We start from the raw sequence: 16,918 nt of genomic DNA on the forward strand, positions 1-16,918 counted from the left end.
GGTTTTTTATCCCAAATACTCAGTTTATCCCTTTGACTGCCGCACTACCAAATGGTTGACCATATTCTGACTGTTTTAAATAATGACTGTTTTAAAAATGACTGTTTTAAATAATAGTTTATATTATTTATAATATAATATAATTATAATATAATATAAATAATATATTATATTATTACACATACAGAATTGTTGGTTTACAAAAAAATCAAACAAACATAGTCCTGTTGCACTACTACACTTGATTTTAGTTTTATTGTAAAAACAAACAAACAAGAAAACATGTTGAATGAGAATCTGAAATATTTTAATATTTAATATATATTATTTAATATTTCAAATAATACAGATGATTTAGTATTCAAAAATGTTTTATTTTGTATATATTTTTATATAAATTGCTCTTACGCTTCATATTTTCATAGTATATGTATTATTTCTGGTACTTTTACCATAAACTGACATATCAACTATTGGTCACACTATGTTATGATGGTCAGTTTGTTGAATTTAAGTTACATTGCATCTACATGCCCCTTATTCTCATTAGATTATAAGTAGACTGTTAGGGGTTAGTGTAAGTTGACATGTACTTGTAAAGTCTCTTCTAGTCAGTTAAATGTCTGTTGAAGGAGCAGAATCAGCAGATATTAAGCAGACAGTCTACTAATACTCAAATGGACCATCAAAATAAAGTGTTACTCAACCATTTTGGTAGACGTTGATATTTTAGAAATGATGGGATGTGTTGAAAAAACAAAAGCATTGAGTGTGTTAACTAGCGACATTAGGAGTTAAGAAATGCAATCCAATTTGTTTTCTTGGTGGGGGTCCTATATAATCTGATGGTCACACTTTACAATAAGGTTCATTAGTTAATGCATTTACTAACATGAACTAATCACGAACAACACTTGTACAGCATTTATTAATCATAATTGAACATTTACTAATGCATTATTAAAATCCAGGTTCCTGCTTGTTAACATTAGTTAATGCACCGTAAGTTAACATGAACTAACAATGAACAACTGCATTTTCATTAACTAACATTAACTAACATGAACAAATACTGTAGTAAATGTATTCTTCGTTGTTTCTTCATGTTAGCAAATGCATTAACTAATGTTAACTAATACAAGCTTATTGTAAAGTATTACCATCTTGATCAGTGTTGTTGTTATCTAGACGTTTGTTGGCCAGTTTTCTCCCATGAGCTCGGTTCGTTTGGCATATGTGAATCCAGCAATTGCACTTGGTTCCACGCCAAAACAATCAGTCTGAGATCGCCTGAATGAGGTGGTCTCGGCTTGATTGTAGTGAGAAAGTAAAACGATCCAACGAACTGACGAGCCAGGCTATATCACGGTTTATTATGATTATGTAATAGCCATATATACGGCTATATGAAGAGAGAATTATAAGTAGGGAGGGGTGTCATCAATCCTACTGGTAAATGTGTGTTTCATATCGAATACGAAAGTGAAAGCATGCTGAAAGATCAACAAGAGCTGTTTAATCCAAAATTAAGTATATTAAAAAACTGTAGGAGCTAAATGCAAATCCTAATATTTTGTATTAGGCGACGCAGTGGCGCAGTAGGTAGCGCTGTCGCCTCACAGCAAGAAGGTCGCTGGGTCGCTGGTTCGAGCCTCGGCTCAGTTGGCGTTTCTGTGTGGAGTTTGCATGTTCTCCCTGCATTCGCATCCTCCAGATGCTCCGGTTTCCCCCACAGTCCAAACACATGTAGTACAGGTGAATTGGGTAGGCTAAATTGTCCCTAGTGTATGAGTGTGTGTGTGGATGTTTCCCAGGAATGGGTTGCGGCTGGAAGGGCATCCTCTGTGTAAAAACGGGCTGGATAAGTTGACGGTTCATTCCGCTGTGGTGACCCTGGATTAATAAAGGGACTAAGCTGAAAAGATAATGAATGAATGAATATTTTGTATTAAGCCTATTGTTGACACCTCGACAGAAAGATCAGCTTTGATCTGCTTCATGATCAGACTGTAGTCTCGCTTCATCTGTTACTTCTCTCCATAATTTAAGCCTATAATGCAGAATTTTAACCAACGTTTTAAACTCAAATTTAATAATGAAATGTAAAGAAAATAAAGAAAGTTATTAAATGCCATATTCTTATTTTAAAGTAACTAATAAGATGTTACAAAAATGACGGGCAATAGATTGATTGATTCAGTAGACAGATTTGTACAATGCTTAACAGCTGAAATGAGACTGTGTATGAGATTTATATTAAGTGATGACGTCCTTGTGTGTCACCATTTAAATAAAAGTACCATGGAAAAGTAAAGCACCAAGAACAAAAATAAACATTGTTACTATTTTAATCCTTGTTTCGATGCAAAACATCCGATCTACAGGTGTGAAAGCACTCTAAAACTCTGAAACAGGTTTTTTGTTGACAAAGTAAAGTATCAATGTCAGATGCTTGCTGTATGAAACACAGTGTATTACACAATGCATAGTCCTCAACCTGACTTAATCATAATCTATCTCATCTGCATACAGCTCATTAATATTCAGCACCTCACTCAGCCGGCTGACTGAATATGCATTTGGTGTGTGTGTGCGCGCATATGTGTGTGTGTGCAGGTTTGACAGTGAACTGACCCAGGCTCTGACACATGCTGATAATGAGCGTGAGCAGAAGGAGAGAGCGATCCATGAAAACACCACGCTCGGCGCTGAAATATTCACCCTTCGCAAGACACTCAAGGTACGAGCCGAGGTTAAAGGTCAAGTGTCCACCATCTGCAGTCCTGTCTGTGTACTCCTGGTGTCCTCTGTAGCAAAACCAAACGAGACAGAAAAGTCTGCATTACATCAGATTATGTTAAAGAGCAGGTCTTGTGGGTTTTGTAGCGTAGCTGTTCTTCAGTATAAACAGTCTGCAGTCTTCGTAATGACAATATTATTTGTAAGACAGCTCTAAGTCACATTAAAAAGACTTTATGTTTTAAAATATTTTGACCAATCATCATCAAAGTATTCAAAGTAGCTCATTTGCATAATCCACCGCCTTCAGTGACCTGCAAACACCTTGAAATGAGTGTTTAGGTGCATTCGACTTGCGCAGACTGATCAAAATCTGTCTTAAAGCGAGCGTGCCAGTTAGAAATTTTGTCCGGCTTGATGCTACGCGGATGCCATGTGACTGTCACATGTGACATGACAGTACAGGACAGCGCTCTGAGATCAGACGGCGGGCTCAGCCGGTGCAGCATCTGAAGAGCGACTGCAGGAGCTGCGATGACGACACCGATATTACTTGATTAGCCGAGTTCACCGCATGACAACAACCACGTGTGTTTCAGGTTTATGATTGGACAACGTCTTACAAACTTCCAAATAAACAATTCACTTTTTATACCCTCTCTATTATGTCACATTATGCATATTCAGGGTTTCTGCGGGGTCTTAAAAAGTCTCAAATTTAAAAATAAATATTTTAGGCCTTAAAAAGTCTTAAATTGGCTGTTCTAGGTCTTAGATATTTTCCCACAGGTCTTATTTTTCCGATGTCCATGTGTCGCTACATCTAATGCTCATTTAAATTCTTGTTTGTTGTTGTTGCTTGGTTTTCGTGGTGTTGTAGTTCTCTATTTCACTAGTCCAAATGTAATTTGCGGTATTACAACTACAAATGAGACCAACATGCAACATCCAATCAGCTTTCTGTTGTTGAACTCAGTGCGTGCGGCGAATGTGACATCATTGCTGTGCTTGCGGAGGTTGCTTTGGGTGCGCGAGACATGATTTCGGCTGGCGGAGCTCATGAAATGTTTTGAGACTCGAGTGAACAGTTCACGCAGCGCTGCGTTTGATTTGAGCTGAATATGAAACACTCTGAAGAGATTTTGTCTGAAACAGGTACGCCTGTACAGACATCTTTATGATCCGTCTATGCGTGATCATAGGGATTACCAGATGACCAATAATTCTTAGCTAGAAATTCAACAGCTGTGGGAAAGGAGGAAAGTTTTTGGAAAAGTTTGGAAAAACCTGAGGAATTAGTTTGTTAAAGCAAAAAAAGAGGCCAAGAAAAGTGGAGACCCATGTGGCTTTAATATTACAGAAAATGTTTTTCCACCAGTCATAGGTTTTACACTGATGTATATATTACAGTTTAGAATTTAAAACAATTTACAAGTTACAAGAGTATATTTAAGGAACACATTATGTCTTTGATAACTGGAAAGGAACATATGAACCTATCAGTTTACAATATACTGATGGCCAATTTCTAGGCTTTATTGGTGATTATGGTCAGGAATGTTGGACTGTTATTGCCTTTTTAGCTTGTAAGTAGAGGACAGAAACTAACCAGACAGTGATGTGTGAATTGTGAAGTGGGCAAAATAAAACAAAACGTCAGTATTTTTAGTAAGTCTACTTTTATTTTGCTTTTATTCTTGCCATAATATAATATATAACTGTAGAGCAACCCATGTTCTGTTGTCAATAATATTTAACTTTAATAGGCAGAACTGTCCGAGATATGAACAAAAGCAAGTGATGCATCAAAGTTTGATTAAAAAACCTTAAATAGTTATAAAAATCTTTATAATCATTATAATAAATTATAAAAAATAATAAAAAACAATTAGTTTAATATTATTAATAATGATATTAATGATGTGATGTAGTTCCGGAAACGTTCTACTTCTCTGTTTATCCATCTGATTTTACTGTCTGTTTCTGTTTAACCACCCCCTGTCATTTAAAAGAATATCTCAATGGCGAACGCGTCAAGTATATGTGATATAGGTCTTAAATTTAATACTTAATGGCAGGGGCGTCGCTAGACCCAATTCACTGGGGCACGTGCCCCAGTGAAAATCTCCAGTGCCCCAGTAAATGCATTGAGATATGATTTACTTCATATGCAAGTGTATTTATTAAGAGTGGTCATTCCGAAATAAAGACGTTATTCTCTAAGTGCAACCGAACCAACGCTGGTGAAAGCAATGTGTTTAATCAAAAAGCAAACTGACGCATCTCAGCGTGTGCGCAAAGAACAGGCGCGCCTCTTGCAGGCGCTGCTCTGAGAGTCCCGGTAGTAAACATGCGCGCCAAAAAAGACGGCTACCTGCTTGTTACACGCCGCTCATGCATTGTAAAACCAGCATAACAGCTTTTTTTTGTGTTGCAAGTGGACAAAACTAAAGTTTAAACAATATGATGGTGATCTTACTAAGCATGCCTCCTGATAGATTTTTTTGTATGAAGCAAAAAGGAGGGATGACGAGTCAGGGAGGTAAAGACTTTATAAACCTAATTATCTGCCATGTGTCAAGTCTACAACAGATAATATAACATCCTATAACATAATATAATAAATATAAATTATATATATATATTGTATTTTATTGAATTGTCTATAGAATTTCATTAAAATGAAATTAATATTTATGCAAAAGTAATTTCTTAAATGATCTTAGCATCACTCCAGTTGTCTTAACATTGTTTTCCAGTTACATTTAAGATTATTTAGAAGAAGAATAATATGTATATAAGAATAATAATATGTATATAAAAAATAATGTATAATAATAAGAATACTTTTATTTATAATTTATAATTATTTTAAAGATTATGACTGAGAATATGATTTTACCTCAGCGCTGCACTTTTCTCCTTCTCCCTCGCGCTGAGTTCAGGTGACTGAGTGTTGTGAAGTAGTTAAACTCTCCTCAGTTTAATGTACAGTGTCAAACTTTCACAGGAATATCAGTATATTAATATAGGCTTTGCTAAAAGGCTGGTCAAATGTCTTTTTTTACAGAAGCTAAAAGACGCACAAGCTGCGACCACGGTGATGAGTCAACAATCGCATATTTTGACTTATTTAAAGTAGGCTATAGGCTCTAGCATACAGTAATTTTGTGTAAAGACATTTATAAAAATATGTAGCTAATATATCACAGGGGTTTGTGTAGCAGCGATTACGGGAGCATTAATTAAATCCTTTTTCCCGTGGAGCTAAACAAACACTGCACAGTGTAGCGGATGGGGACGCACAAAAATATATATTAATTATATCGGAAGAAAAATATTCTTTGAACGAATTTTGTTTTGTACAATTTGTATCTTAGTTTTTGTGGGTCAGTTATTTACAAAATAAACAAGAATAACTAATAAACTGAAGTGAAGCGATGTGCCTCAGGGTCCGCTATTTGCCGCGGCCAAAACACAAACTGTCTGTTAAATACAATCGTAATATAAATAAAATAAAAGTGAAATATTCAGTTTCGAATATTGAATCTTTGTTAACTGCATGATCAAAAATAAAAGAGCAGCCTTTATTATCACTCTTTATGACAAACATCCATTGATGAATAAGTTTCGCTTTAGTTTAATCAAAGCGTTTGAACTTTTTGATATTTTAGGCAAAGTGGTCTGCATAACCAATGATTGAACTTATCCACCTGCGACCCACCCATAATTAAACATCATATAGGCGAGCTGGCTTTGTGATTACCTGAACCGTGTATTAACGGCTGCACCAGCATAACCCGAGATCTGCGTATTGATAGCAGCACCAGCAGATATAAGAGAGTTTGTTTCATAACAGCATTTTATGCTTCTTCAATATCCAATATTAAGAGAGTGACTCCATAAGGTACATAACCTGAACACACTTGATTATTACTTTAATGTGTAAAGGTATGGATGCATCTCACAGCGCAAAGCATAACTTTTCCTTTAAATGTCCATGCTTAATATGTCATTGATGAGGTCTATCTATTGAAAGGGTTACAATATAGGCTATATATGCGCTACATAGCAGGGACGTTATATATATTGGCTACATTTTTTATACACTTCTTTACACAAAATTATTATATGCTATAGCCTATATCCTACTTTAAATAAGTCAAAATATGCGATTGTTGACTCATCACCGTGGTCGCAGCTTGTGCGTCTGTTAGCTTCTGTAAAAAAAGACATTTGACCAGCCTTTTAGCAAAGCCTATATTAATATACTGATATTCCTGTGCGATTTTATATATATATATATATATATATATATATATATATATATATATATATATATATATATATATTTTTTTTTTTTTTTTTTTTTTTTTTTTTTTTTTTTTTTGAGGGGGTGGGGGCGGGGGCACGTGCCCCAGTAGAGCTTTATGTCTAGCAACGCCCCTGCTTAATGGTCTTAAAGGGGTCTTAAAAACTCTTAAATTTGACATTATGATATCTGCAGAAGCCCTGTTTTTAAAAGACTATAAGTACTTATTGCAGTAGGCCAAATCATCTTTTTTGTTAAATAATTTATATATAAAATCTAGATTGTTTGCATAGGTTTATTTTTGACCATTTTCATACAGACCCTTTACTGTATACTGCTCCATATTTACGATTTAAATTCTACAATTTTAGTGATTAACCAAATATTCACTCAAATTAGTCTTACAGACTTAATATAATAGTCATCATTGACTGTGCCACCCCCATAACGCTTTCTTGACAAATTGAGATGAATAGTCATTCTATAAATAGTTCTGAAATAATTTATATATTTATAAAACAGTTTTATCCTGTCAAGCCGTCTATACAGAAATTTTAAAATAACATTGATGTATCTTGCTTTTTCTGTGGATTTATTATTGAAATTGTAGCTCACTTATTTTGGGAATGCCCTTTTGTTCAATCTTTTTGGATTAAAGTGACTGGATTAATAAATAAATAAGTAAATCATTGATCTCGCCATGTGATCTGTCATCATGCAGCAAACTATGAGCCCCGAGGTGTCCGACCTGACAGCCTCATTTCAGCTCTGCTCACACCTGTGCTCGGCTAATCTCGTTGATTGCTGGCTGCAACCGTGGTTTAAGTTGAACACACCTATTCACTTCAGACAAAGAGACCAGACTTGACCAATCAAAGCTGAGTTGGTCTATTGAAGAGGGTGGGGCTTAGAAACCTTAAGGCACTATGTGATGCAAAGAATCACATCGAGATCATTTTAAATGATTCCAATATTAAACGCCTATTCTGACAACATTTAATATTTTCTGAGCTTGCATGTAAACCTCCAGCACTATATTACGAGACTTTAAAATACCTGAAATGTGAATATGTGGTGGTTTTATTCTGATATATTCAAGGTCAGAGGTCAATCAATGCATGTGCACTCATTAATGTCTGCTTTATGCATTCTTATACTTGCGTTTGTTTTTTGTGTGTTCCTTTATTAATTTGTTGCACAAATGACGGGTCAGTCACCATAAGTGTGTAGGCATAGGCACCCGCTGTAATCTTTCTTCTTGAAATTTGGCACAGTTAGAGGAGAATCTGATCATTAACCGTGGCGTATTTGGAGTCTCCAACTCATTCTCATTAGCGCCACCACCTGTTCATTACTTCTCTCATGTTTCTGCTATTAACTTTTGAACTGCAAGGGCTTGTTTTTGTCAAGATGACCAACATCATCTTCCATCATAAACACAAACCATTCCGACCATTTCACTGTTTCTTTTGAAAAACCTGCTTGTTTGTAATTGTTCAGTTCTGATTTTTATGAAAGTTAAACCAGATCATGCAGACAAAAAGAAGCGAAGTCAGGTCGATTAGTCAAACCTTTCTCAAATAAGAGTTCGACAAAGTGGACATGAGACCATGGGCTCTATTTTAATGATCTATGTGCAGAGTCTAACGCTTTTGCATGGCGCAAAACATTATGGCCTCTTCTGAATCCACTTTTGCTATTTTAAGGACGGAAAAATACGCCGTGGTGCATGGTCTAACAGGGTTGTGCTTATTCTCTTAAAGAGTTCTGGGTGTTTTGAGCATAACGTGCATTAAACCAACCAGTCTCCTCTCTCTTTCCCTTTAAGAGTCAGTTGAGTCGCTCCATAGTGCATTTGCTATTTACATGGCGACTTTGTAAGTGTAAAAACTGAACACTTCACTAGCGAGAAAACAGTTAAACAGAGCATCTGCAGCGCGAGGATAAAGAGCGAGCCTCCTCCATTCACCCTCTTTACTTTCTCTTTACTTTACTTTTACTCTTTACTCCTTTACTCCTTTGAGGAAACGGTGGAAACTCACTCCACTGAACACATCCATTAGCCAACATATTTAATTTAGTTTGTTAAGCACAAAGATTTGTGTCAAAACTATTTCTAAATTCAGTTCTAATATCCAGCAAAGGAATAAATGAACAATAATAATGAAGTGTGGTCAAAACACTGAGTTATATCCAAACACACGTCCTGTTCTTATGACCCATATGGTGATGCAGACGTCTCCAAAACCAACAGGTGGACAAATCTAAACTTGTTTACATTAAAACTAATATAAATCTGCAGATAATAAATAACACTGCTAATAATAATAACATTATACAGATGCAGATCGTCATGAATAAACTGAAAACCCCCCCCCGAGGTGAAGAAGGCATGGAGGCAGTGGTGTTTATATTGATGTAGAAAATCATCATTTCTGGATCATTTTAATCCTTTAATTGTTTTCATCTGTAAAGATATTTGTGTATTGCTGTTCATCCTGTGTGTATTCAGCATTGTGTAAGTGTTTAGACCTGCATAGGCTCATAACTAACACGCTCTGCTAGACTTTAGAGCAGCTTTTAGTAGGTCAATGGTGCGGTCTATTTCAAAATAACAACGCTCCAACAATGTGCCTTAACACACCTCCTTTATAGACCAGCACACACATGAGTCCACAAAGTGGCACAAATGGATTTGCTATTTAAACAACGTGGCGCAAAACATGAAAATTACAGTTGCGCTGGTCTGAAAATAGCAACAAATCACACCAAACATGTCTTGCACCTTATTGTGCCAGGTGTATGATAGGACCCTATATATCTGTAATGCATTAGCATATTCAGACAAAAATGGGTGTGTGTTTTAACAACCACAATCTGAGGTTGACTGCTCAGTTTTAGCACAGTGCCACCTAGTGGTCAGGAGAAATGAGGAAAAATGTTTTATTGCTAAAAACTTATGAACAATATCCAAAAAATCCCAAGACTGCTTTCTTACATTCATAGCAGCATTAAATGATACAGTTCTTGTGTATTTGCATATATATGTGTGTGTGTGTGTGTGTGTGCGTGTGTGCGTGTGTGTGTGTGTTCAGGAAAGTGAGTTGGAGGTCCAGCACCTGCAGCAGCTGAAGGAGGAGCTGTCCTGTCAGATCCGTGACCTCAGTGTCCCGCTCAAACTCACATCCGACTCTGTCCCCGAACTGAAGAAGCATCTGAGAGAGCTGGAGAGCAGAGACAAGGAGCACTCGGAGGAGATCAGCCAGATGGTGGCCAGAATTACACAGCATGAGCAGGTACACTCACCTGAATGCAGCATATACACTCAACCCAGAGCTTTACAATGACAAAACCATGAGCTCATTTCAAGCTGCAGTAAGCAATATACAATGTATAGATCACAGCCAATCAGCATTAAGAGGTGTGTCTAGCTAAATAGGTGTGGTTGTCGGCATGTTTTTTTAAAGTTTATTTATTTATTTGGTGCTCATAAAGCTGTATAAAGTTAAGGTAAGTTATAAAACATTTTCATTTTATTTATAATAAAAGCCATTGTTGCTGACATGGCATTAAACAAAAATATACAATACATTTGTTTAGCATTATTTTGTTTAACCCAACTGTCTGAGTTAAATCAATTTAGTGATATTTATCAGTGGAATTTGTACAGATAAACTACATTACCCATGATGCAATGCTGAAAATTCCACCCACATTATATAAAGTAACTGTGTTTTATATTATAATATCTAACATTTATTTTATTTGTTATATTTTATTGCATTATATTCTATTAGAGACAGATTCATTATTCAATCGATGAATATTTTATAAATCTATTGATTATATTATGTTATATTTGATTGACCTTTGACCTCTGCAGATGCACCTGCGCTTCGAGATGGAGATGGAGAGGATGAAGCAGATCCATCAGAAGGAGCTGGAGGACAAAGATGAAGAGCTGGAGGACGTGCAGAAGTCCTCACAGAGACGGGTGAGGGTCGATACTGGGTCAGCTCATCTCATCGTCTGACCACCATACAGTAGAGCTGTAATCAGAGACCAAACCTGACAGAATTCAGACAAGTACATTTTTGTCAACAGCTATTTAAAAGTCCAAACCCGTTTACAGCCTGACATTATTCAAATGTGCACAAACACCATGCTTTTGTCCAGAATGAGGGATTTATATATGTCTCAACATCATTTCAAAGCTAATCGAAATGTTTCACATTTCCTGCACAAGCCCGAGCCTGATCTGAGCATGTTTAAAATGATAGAAATTATGCCTGAACCCTGACTCAACCCATCTGATCCTGTCAGATTCAAGCAAACGTCTTCAGCTCTACCTTACAGACCTGCTTGTGTGTGTCTGTATGTTTGTATCTCTGCCTCACTCATTGTGTGTGTATGTATGTATGTGTGTGTGTGTGTGTGTGTGTGTGTGTGCGTGTGTGTGTGTGTGCATGTGTGTGCAGCTCCGACAGCTGGAGATGCAACTGGAGCAGGAATATGAGGAGAAACAGATGGTGGTTCATGAGAAGCATGACTTAGAGGGGCTGATTGCCACACTGTGTGAACAGGTAAAACACACACACACACACACACACACACACACGGTATATAGTAGTGTATAAATTCTATTCAAATTGTTTTCATTTGTTATATTGTATACCATTAATACCGCTAGTATTTTGTTGTGTTCACAGCCTTAATGTAGTGCTCTGAGAGTGAGTGTGTGTGTTGATCTGTAGAGTGCTAGCTGTGGCTCGTGTGTGTGTTAAACTCAGCTAAAATATTCTTAAACATATACATGCATGCGTGTATTTATATATACATCCATAATTTATATACACATAATAAATATACACACAGTACACAGTAGCCAAACTGATTTTATGCAAGTACAAACTTTTATTTTGGATGCAGTTAATCACAATTGGCTGTTGTCCATCATTGAAAATATTTAATATAAATAAATATACAGTTGAAGTCAGAATTATTCACCCTCCTGTAAATATTTTTGTTTATTTTTTTAATATTTCTGTTACAGCCCCTGGGCAGGCTAAGTTAGTGGGGTTGCACACTTGACCAAGGATCTGGTTCAAACGAACACTCAAAGAAAATGCACTTAAAGAAACAACCACAAACAAGAATTGCTGTGCAAATAAAGTGAATTATTACAGGTGGTGATAAGTGAAGCAGTGAGTGAGCCATTTAAAATCACAACCAAAACTAAAATTAGAAAGACTAGCTATGAGTGGCGCTAAAGCAAAGAAACGATCAAAACCAAACAGTCTTACTAATATCAAATCCCCTCTAATCTTTTCTAATAAACAAATGTGAAAAATAAATCTTCAACATCCAAAGACCTCTTATCTAAACTACAGTAAACTATCCACTTTATCAAAAATACACAGGTTGGCGCTCACCCCCTTTCCTAGTGTACCTCTAGACAGTTGAACTCGTATGTGTTGAAATGTATGTCATGTCACCTACTTATTTACCAGTCTTTCTACTAAACCTCTGTAGGGAAACATGAGGAAAGGAAATGAATGATTACACTGGCAAGAACAGACAGTGACTAAACCAAAATGACAAATAAAGGTGAAGACAGACAATATATCACAACAAAACTGAACAAAATGGGGATATAATTAGGGATGGCTGACGTCAAACTGACGTTTTGACACAGTTTCGAGATCCCGAAGCGCAAGTGTTTCGAAACACTGCATCGAAGCATGATCCGAAACACCCAAGTCACATGACTAAAGTGTTTCAAAACACTTGGTCACGTGACTAAAGCGATTCAAAGCATCGATCAGTTCAGAAGTGTTTCGAGACCTGTCGAATCTGCGTTTGACTGACAGGGTCAAAAGAACCTTTTGTCTCATATAGCCTAGTAGACCGTGTGTGTGCACGTTGTTTCTGTGCTTCTGGGCTTTTGGGTTCGAATCCCGACTTGTACAAATACTCTGAATTCATGATTTTATGTATTTTAATAATGCTACTGTTTAATGGTGTAGTCAGGATACAGCTGCAGATACGCCATCAGTTTAGCATCATTTTTGTAACAGTAAAACAATAATGAATATTCTTACAGTACTGTGATTGGGTTTAGGTTTTGGGTAAAATGCAAAAAATGAGAAAGTTAATGAATAATATAAATAATTATTGTTAACTTCCAACCACAACCATGTCTGATCTAGCAACAACCCTGTTTTATGACCAAAACAAGACATATTTATTCACAAAGTGTTTATTCGGATGCCAGACCAATGTTGAAAAATAACCATACAAGAATAAAGCATTTCAAACTAATATTAAGCATTTCAAAATAGCTGTACCAGCCTGGATTCAAACCCACTATCCCTGCATGGAGGTCAAGAACCCTAACCGCTTCACTAAACACTTGAAAATTCAGGTCTACAAAGCAGGTTTTAATACCTCAGTTTGCTCAACTGTTTCTTTGCTGGAGTTGTTCCAGTGCAATATATAAAAATGACCACTAGGTGTCACTGTAGAGTGGGGTTTCGTAACGTTTAGAAGCTTCAACACATTTGATTTGACTGTTTCATTGTTTCATTAAGTCTCGCTTTGCCCACCACTAGATATAATCACAGATTCAATCAAGCAAGCACAGAAACCAACAACAAATCGAGCCAACAAAGACTGCCAAACTGCTGACAAACAAAAAATATATATTGAGCTGGAGTGATCTGATTGGCTGAGACCAGGACCAGGTTGTTACTTAAGAACCAATCAGCAAAAGGCAGTGTCAGGATTGGTTGCATCAAGTGGACCTGAACCAGCCAATCAGGAACAGCAGTAGGCACAAACAAGGAAGTGAATTGGGGTGATAGAAAGAAAAACACAATTGCTGCATCCCAATTCGCACACTTTTACTGCACCCTAATAGTATGTATTTTTTATGTGAAGGAAAAGTACACACTTTCGAGTGTGTAACAGAAGAGTATGCAAGCTTTTGGGACATACTACTTCCTCGTTAACTGATCATTGTGTTGCTTAGTTATGAGCCCTGTCAATCATCCACATTTCTGTCATATTTAATTTCTTACCTTATTGGAGAAGCAGCAGGTTAATCTCCGATTCACCAGTCTTTCATGCAGAGAAATCTCCTCAGGTGTTTAGATAATTCTGCATTCAGATGTTAATGTCCAAACACGTCTTTATATAAGTTCAGTATTGTTGTTGCAGATGAAATATAACACAGAAAACGTGATTGAAACATGTTCCAGTGGGCTGGATATTAATTAACAGTCATACAAACATCTTTACTGCAGCCTTTCTACTTGACGGTTGGTCTCGCGCATCCATCATGTTTGTAGTTTGTTTACACTTTTCACCCGCGTTTGTAGTTCTAAATTGGATTCACGTCCTACGCGCAATGTATTGTGGGCAATATCAGCGGTTAGAGTATGGACGCGAGTATACACTTACAGTTTTTATCGGAAATAGTAAAGCATACGTGAACCTTCGGCATACTCTTCAACATACTACGATTTGGGACATACTAATTCTTCTTTCAAATACTATTTAGGATGGATAGTATGCGAATTGGGACGCAGCAAGTGAGACACATAATAAATAACCAGTACGTGCTGGCACATAACAATTTCCAAAATGGTGTTGAGCAGATTCAGGAATTTTTCACAGTATTTCCTCTAATATTTTTTCTTCTGGAGAAAGTCTTATTTGTTTTATTTCAGCTAGAATAAAAGCAGTTTTTAATTGTTTTAAACCCATTTTAAGGTCAATATTATTAGCCCCCTTCAACAATATTAGTTTTGGATTGTCTCCAGAACAAACCACTGTTATACAATGACTTGCCTAATTACCCTAACTTTACCCTAATTAACCTAGTTAAGCCTTTAAATGTCACTTTAAGCTGAATACTAGTGTCTTGAAGAATATCTAGTCTAATATTATTTACTGATAAAAGATAAAATAAATCAGTTATTAGAGATGAGTTATTAAATCGATTGTGTTTTAATATATATATTTGAGTAATTATGCTGTATTATGATAATAATAATCTCTCTCTCTCTTTCTGTGTGTGTTTGTTTTCAGGTGGGCCACCGGGACTTTGACGTGGAGAAGCGTCTGAGGCGAGACCTGAAGCGAACCCATGCCCTGCTCAGTGACGCTCAGCTGCTCCTTTCCACTGTTGAACAGCCCGGTCAGGGTCACGACCCCGGAGCCCAGGAGCAGCTGGGGAGACTGCGCTGCCAGGTGCTCCACATCCCAGCATGCACTGCTCTGATTACACAGATACACCACTTCACAGCTCACACCGCCAGCCTCAACCTTTAGCAGACATGAGAACATTCACATTGTCTGTGAGTCTTAAAGAGACAGGTCACCCAAAGATGAAAATGCTGTCATCATTTATTTACTCACCCTTTATTTGTTTCAAACCCTTAAGAGCTTCTTCAATCTGTTGAACACTACAGAAGATATTTTGAAGAATGCTGGAAACCTGTAACTATTGACTTTCATAGTATTTGCGGGGTTTTCAGCTTTCTTCAGAATATCTTCTATAGTGTTCAACAGATTGAATAAGCTCATGAAGGTTTGGAAACACTTGAGCGAGAGTAAATAATGAGTACATTTCATTTTGCTGAACCACCCCTTTAGGTGAACAGTTAATACCTAGTTCACACTAAATGACTTTAAACATCTGCTGTTCAGACTACAGGACTTGATTTCTTTTCTTTAAATCGCTGAGGTGTTCACACTATGTGACACTATGTAAATAACCCACAAGAGGGCGTCACACACTACACTATCTGACAACAACTCCGTCACTCCACAGCTCTGTCCCACCCCCAAACCACAGCCAATGAAATGTTGAGGGTGGAAGAGAGCAGAACACTATTGGCTGATGTGTGAGGATGACATCACAGCATTTGAAGTCTCTCTGAAAGCGTTCAAGGGGGCGTTTGATAGCATCATCAATCAGCGGATCTATTGCTCATATATCTACACGGTTCAGCTGATAGACGTGGCTTTAACATGCTCGTGTGTTCATGTAAACGCAGGATGAAGTGAGAGAATCTTTCTGGCCAGCAGATTTTACCCGGAAACTCACTTTCTTTTTCTCAGATGTCACTCCCTGGAGCATGGGACATCATGTATCTCACTTAGGACATATGTTAGGGTTTTCCCTTCCATTATATACCTTATAAGCGAAGTCGTTATAATTGGTAAACTCAGAGTGCAGTGAATGGGAGAGAACAACAAATCATTTATTTACAATACTATTTCCTGAAATAATAAAAGAGAAACTCCAAAATGGTGTTATAAAGACTTTCAGAAAGAGGAAAACAACAGTGTGAGACTGATAACGGCAGAGAGAATCATGTCAGATTTACTGTCCTGCACACATAAACACTGCATTACACACACCTCACACAAGTGACCATTCGCTGTTTGTAATTTGGTGCAAAAATGATAGCATACATACATAAATACATATATATATTTAAGAAAATCAATATATTAAAAACTTTCAAGGATTTAAGTTCCTGATGAGCGTTAAACATGCACTCGTAAAAAAGCTCCATTGCTGTAAAAACTCGTCAGCATGAGGGAAGCGTTTTCTCTTAATCTCCTCAATGGCAGGGAAAGAGTTAACATTAGCATATTATTGTAGATGATGAATTTAAATTTTAGCTTCATCCTGTAGCTGATGCCTGTGTATTTTTCAGCTGGAGGACAGTGAAGCGCGGCGTCTGGAGGCTGAAGGTGTTCAGAAAACTCTGGCTGCGGAGCTGGAAAACGCTCAGATCGAGCTGGAGAACATCTGCAAGCAGAAGAGCCTGGTGAGACGTGAAGCAGACAAAA

At 37.0% G+C, this 16,918-nt stretch overlaps 1 protein-coding gene across 1 annotated transcript in view; it reads left to right on the forward strand.

Moving 5' to 3' along the window:
• Positions 1-16,918, forward strand: part of LOC130235867 (unconventional myosin-XVIIIb-like) — a 109,554-nt gene that overhangs the window by 57,518 nt on the left and 35,118 nt on the right. The window contains exons 30-35 of the mRNA XM_056466379.1: positions 2,617-2,740; positions 10,147-10,347; positions 10,935-11,045; positions 11,530-11,634; positions 15,143-15,304; positions 16,783-16,896. Coding sequence (XP_056322354.1) covers positions 2,617-2,740; positions 10,147-10,347; positions 10,935-11,045; positions 11,530-11,634; positions 15,143-15,304; positions 16,783-16,896 — 817 coding nt within the window. The remainder of the gene's footprint in view (positions 1-2,616; positions 2,741-10,146; positions 10,348-10,934; positions 11,046-11,529; positions 11,635-15,142; positions 15,305-16,782; positions 16,897-16,918) is intronic.

The sequence above is a fragment of the Danio aesculapii genome, chromosome 10, assembly GCF_903798145.1.
Source record: "Danio aesculapii chromosome 10, fDanAes4.1, whole genome shotgun sequence".
NCBI classification, from domain to species: domain Eukaryota; kingdom Metazoa; phylum Chordata; class Actinopteri; order Cypriniformes; family Danionidae; genus Danio; species Danio aesculapii.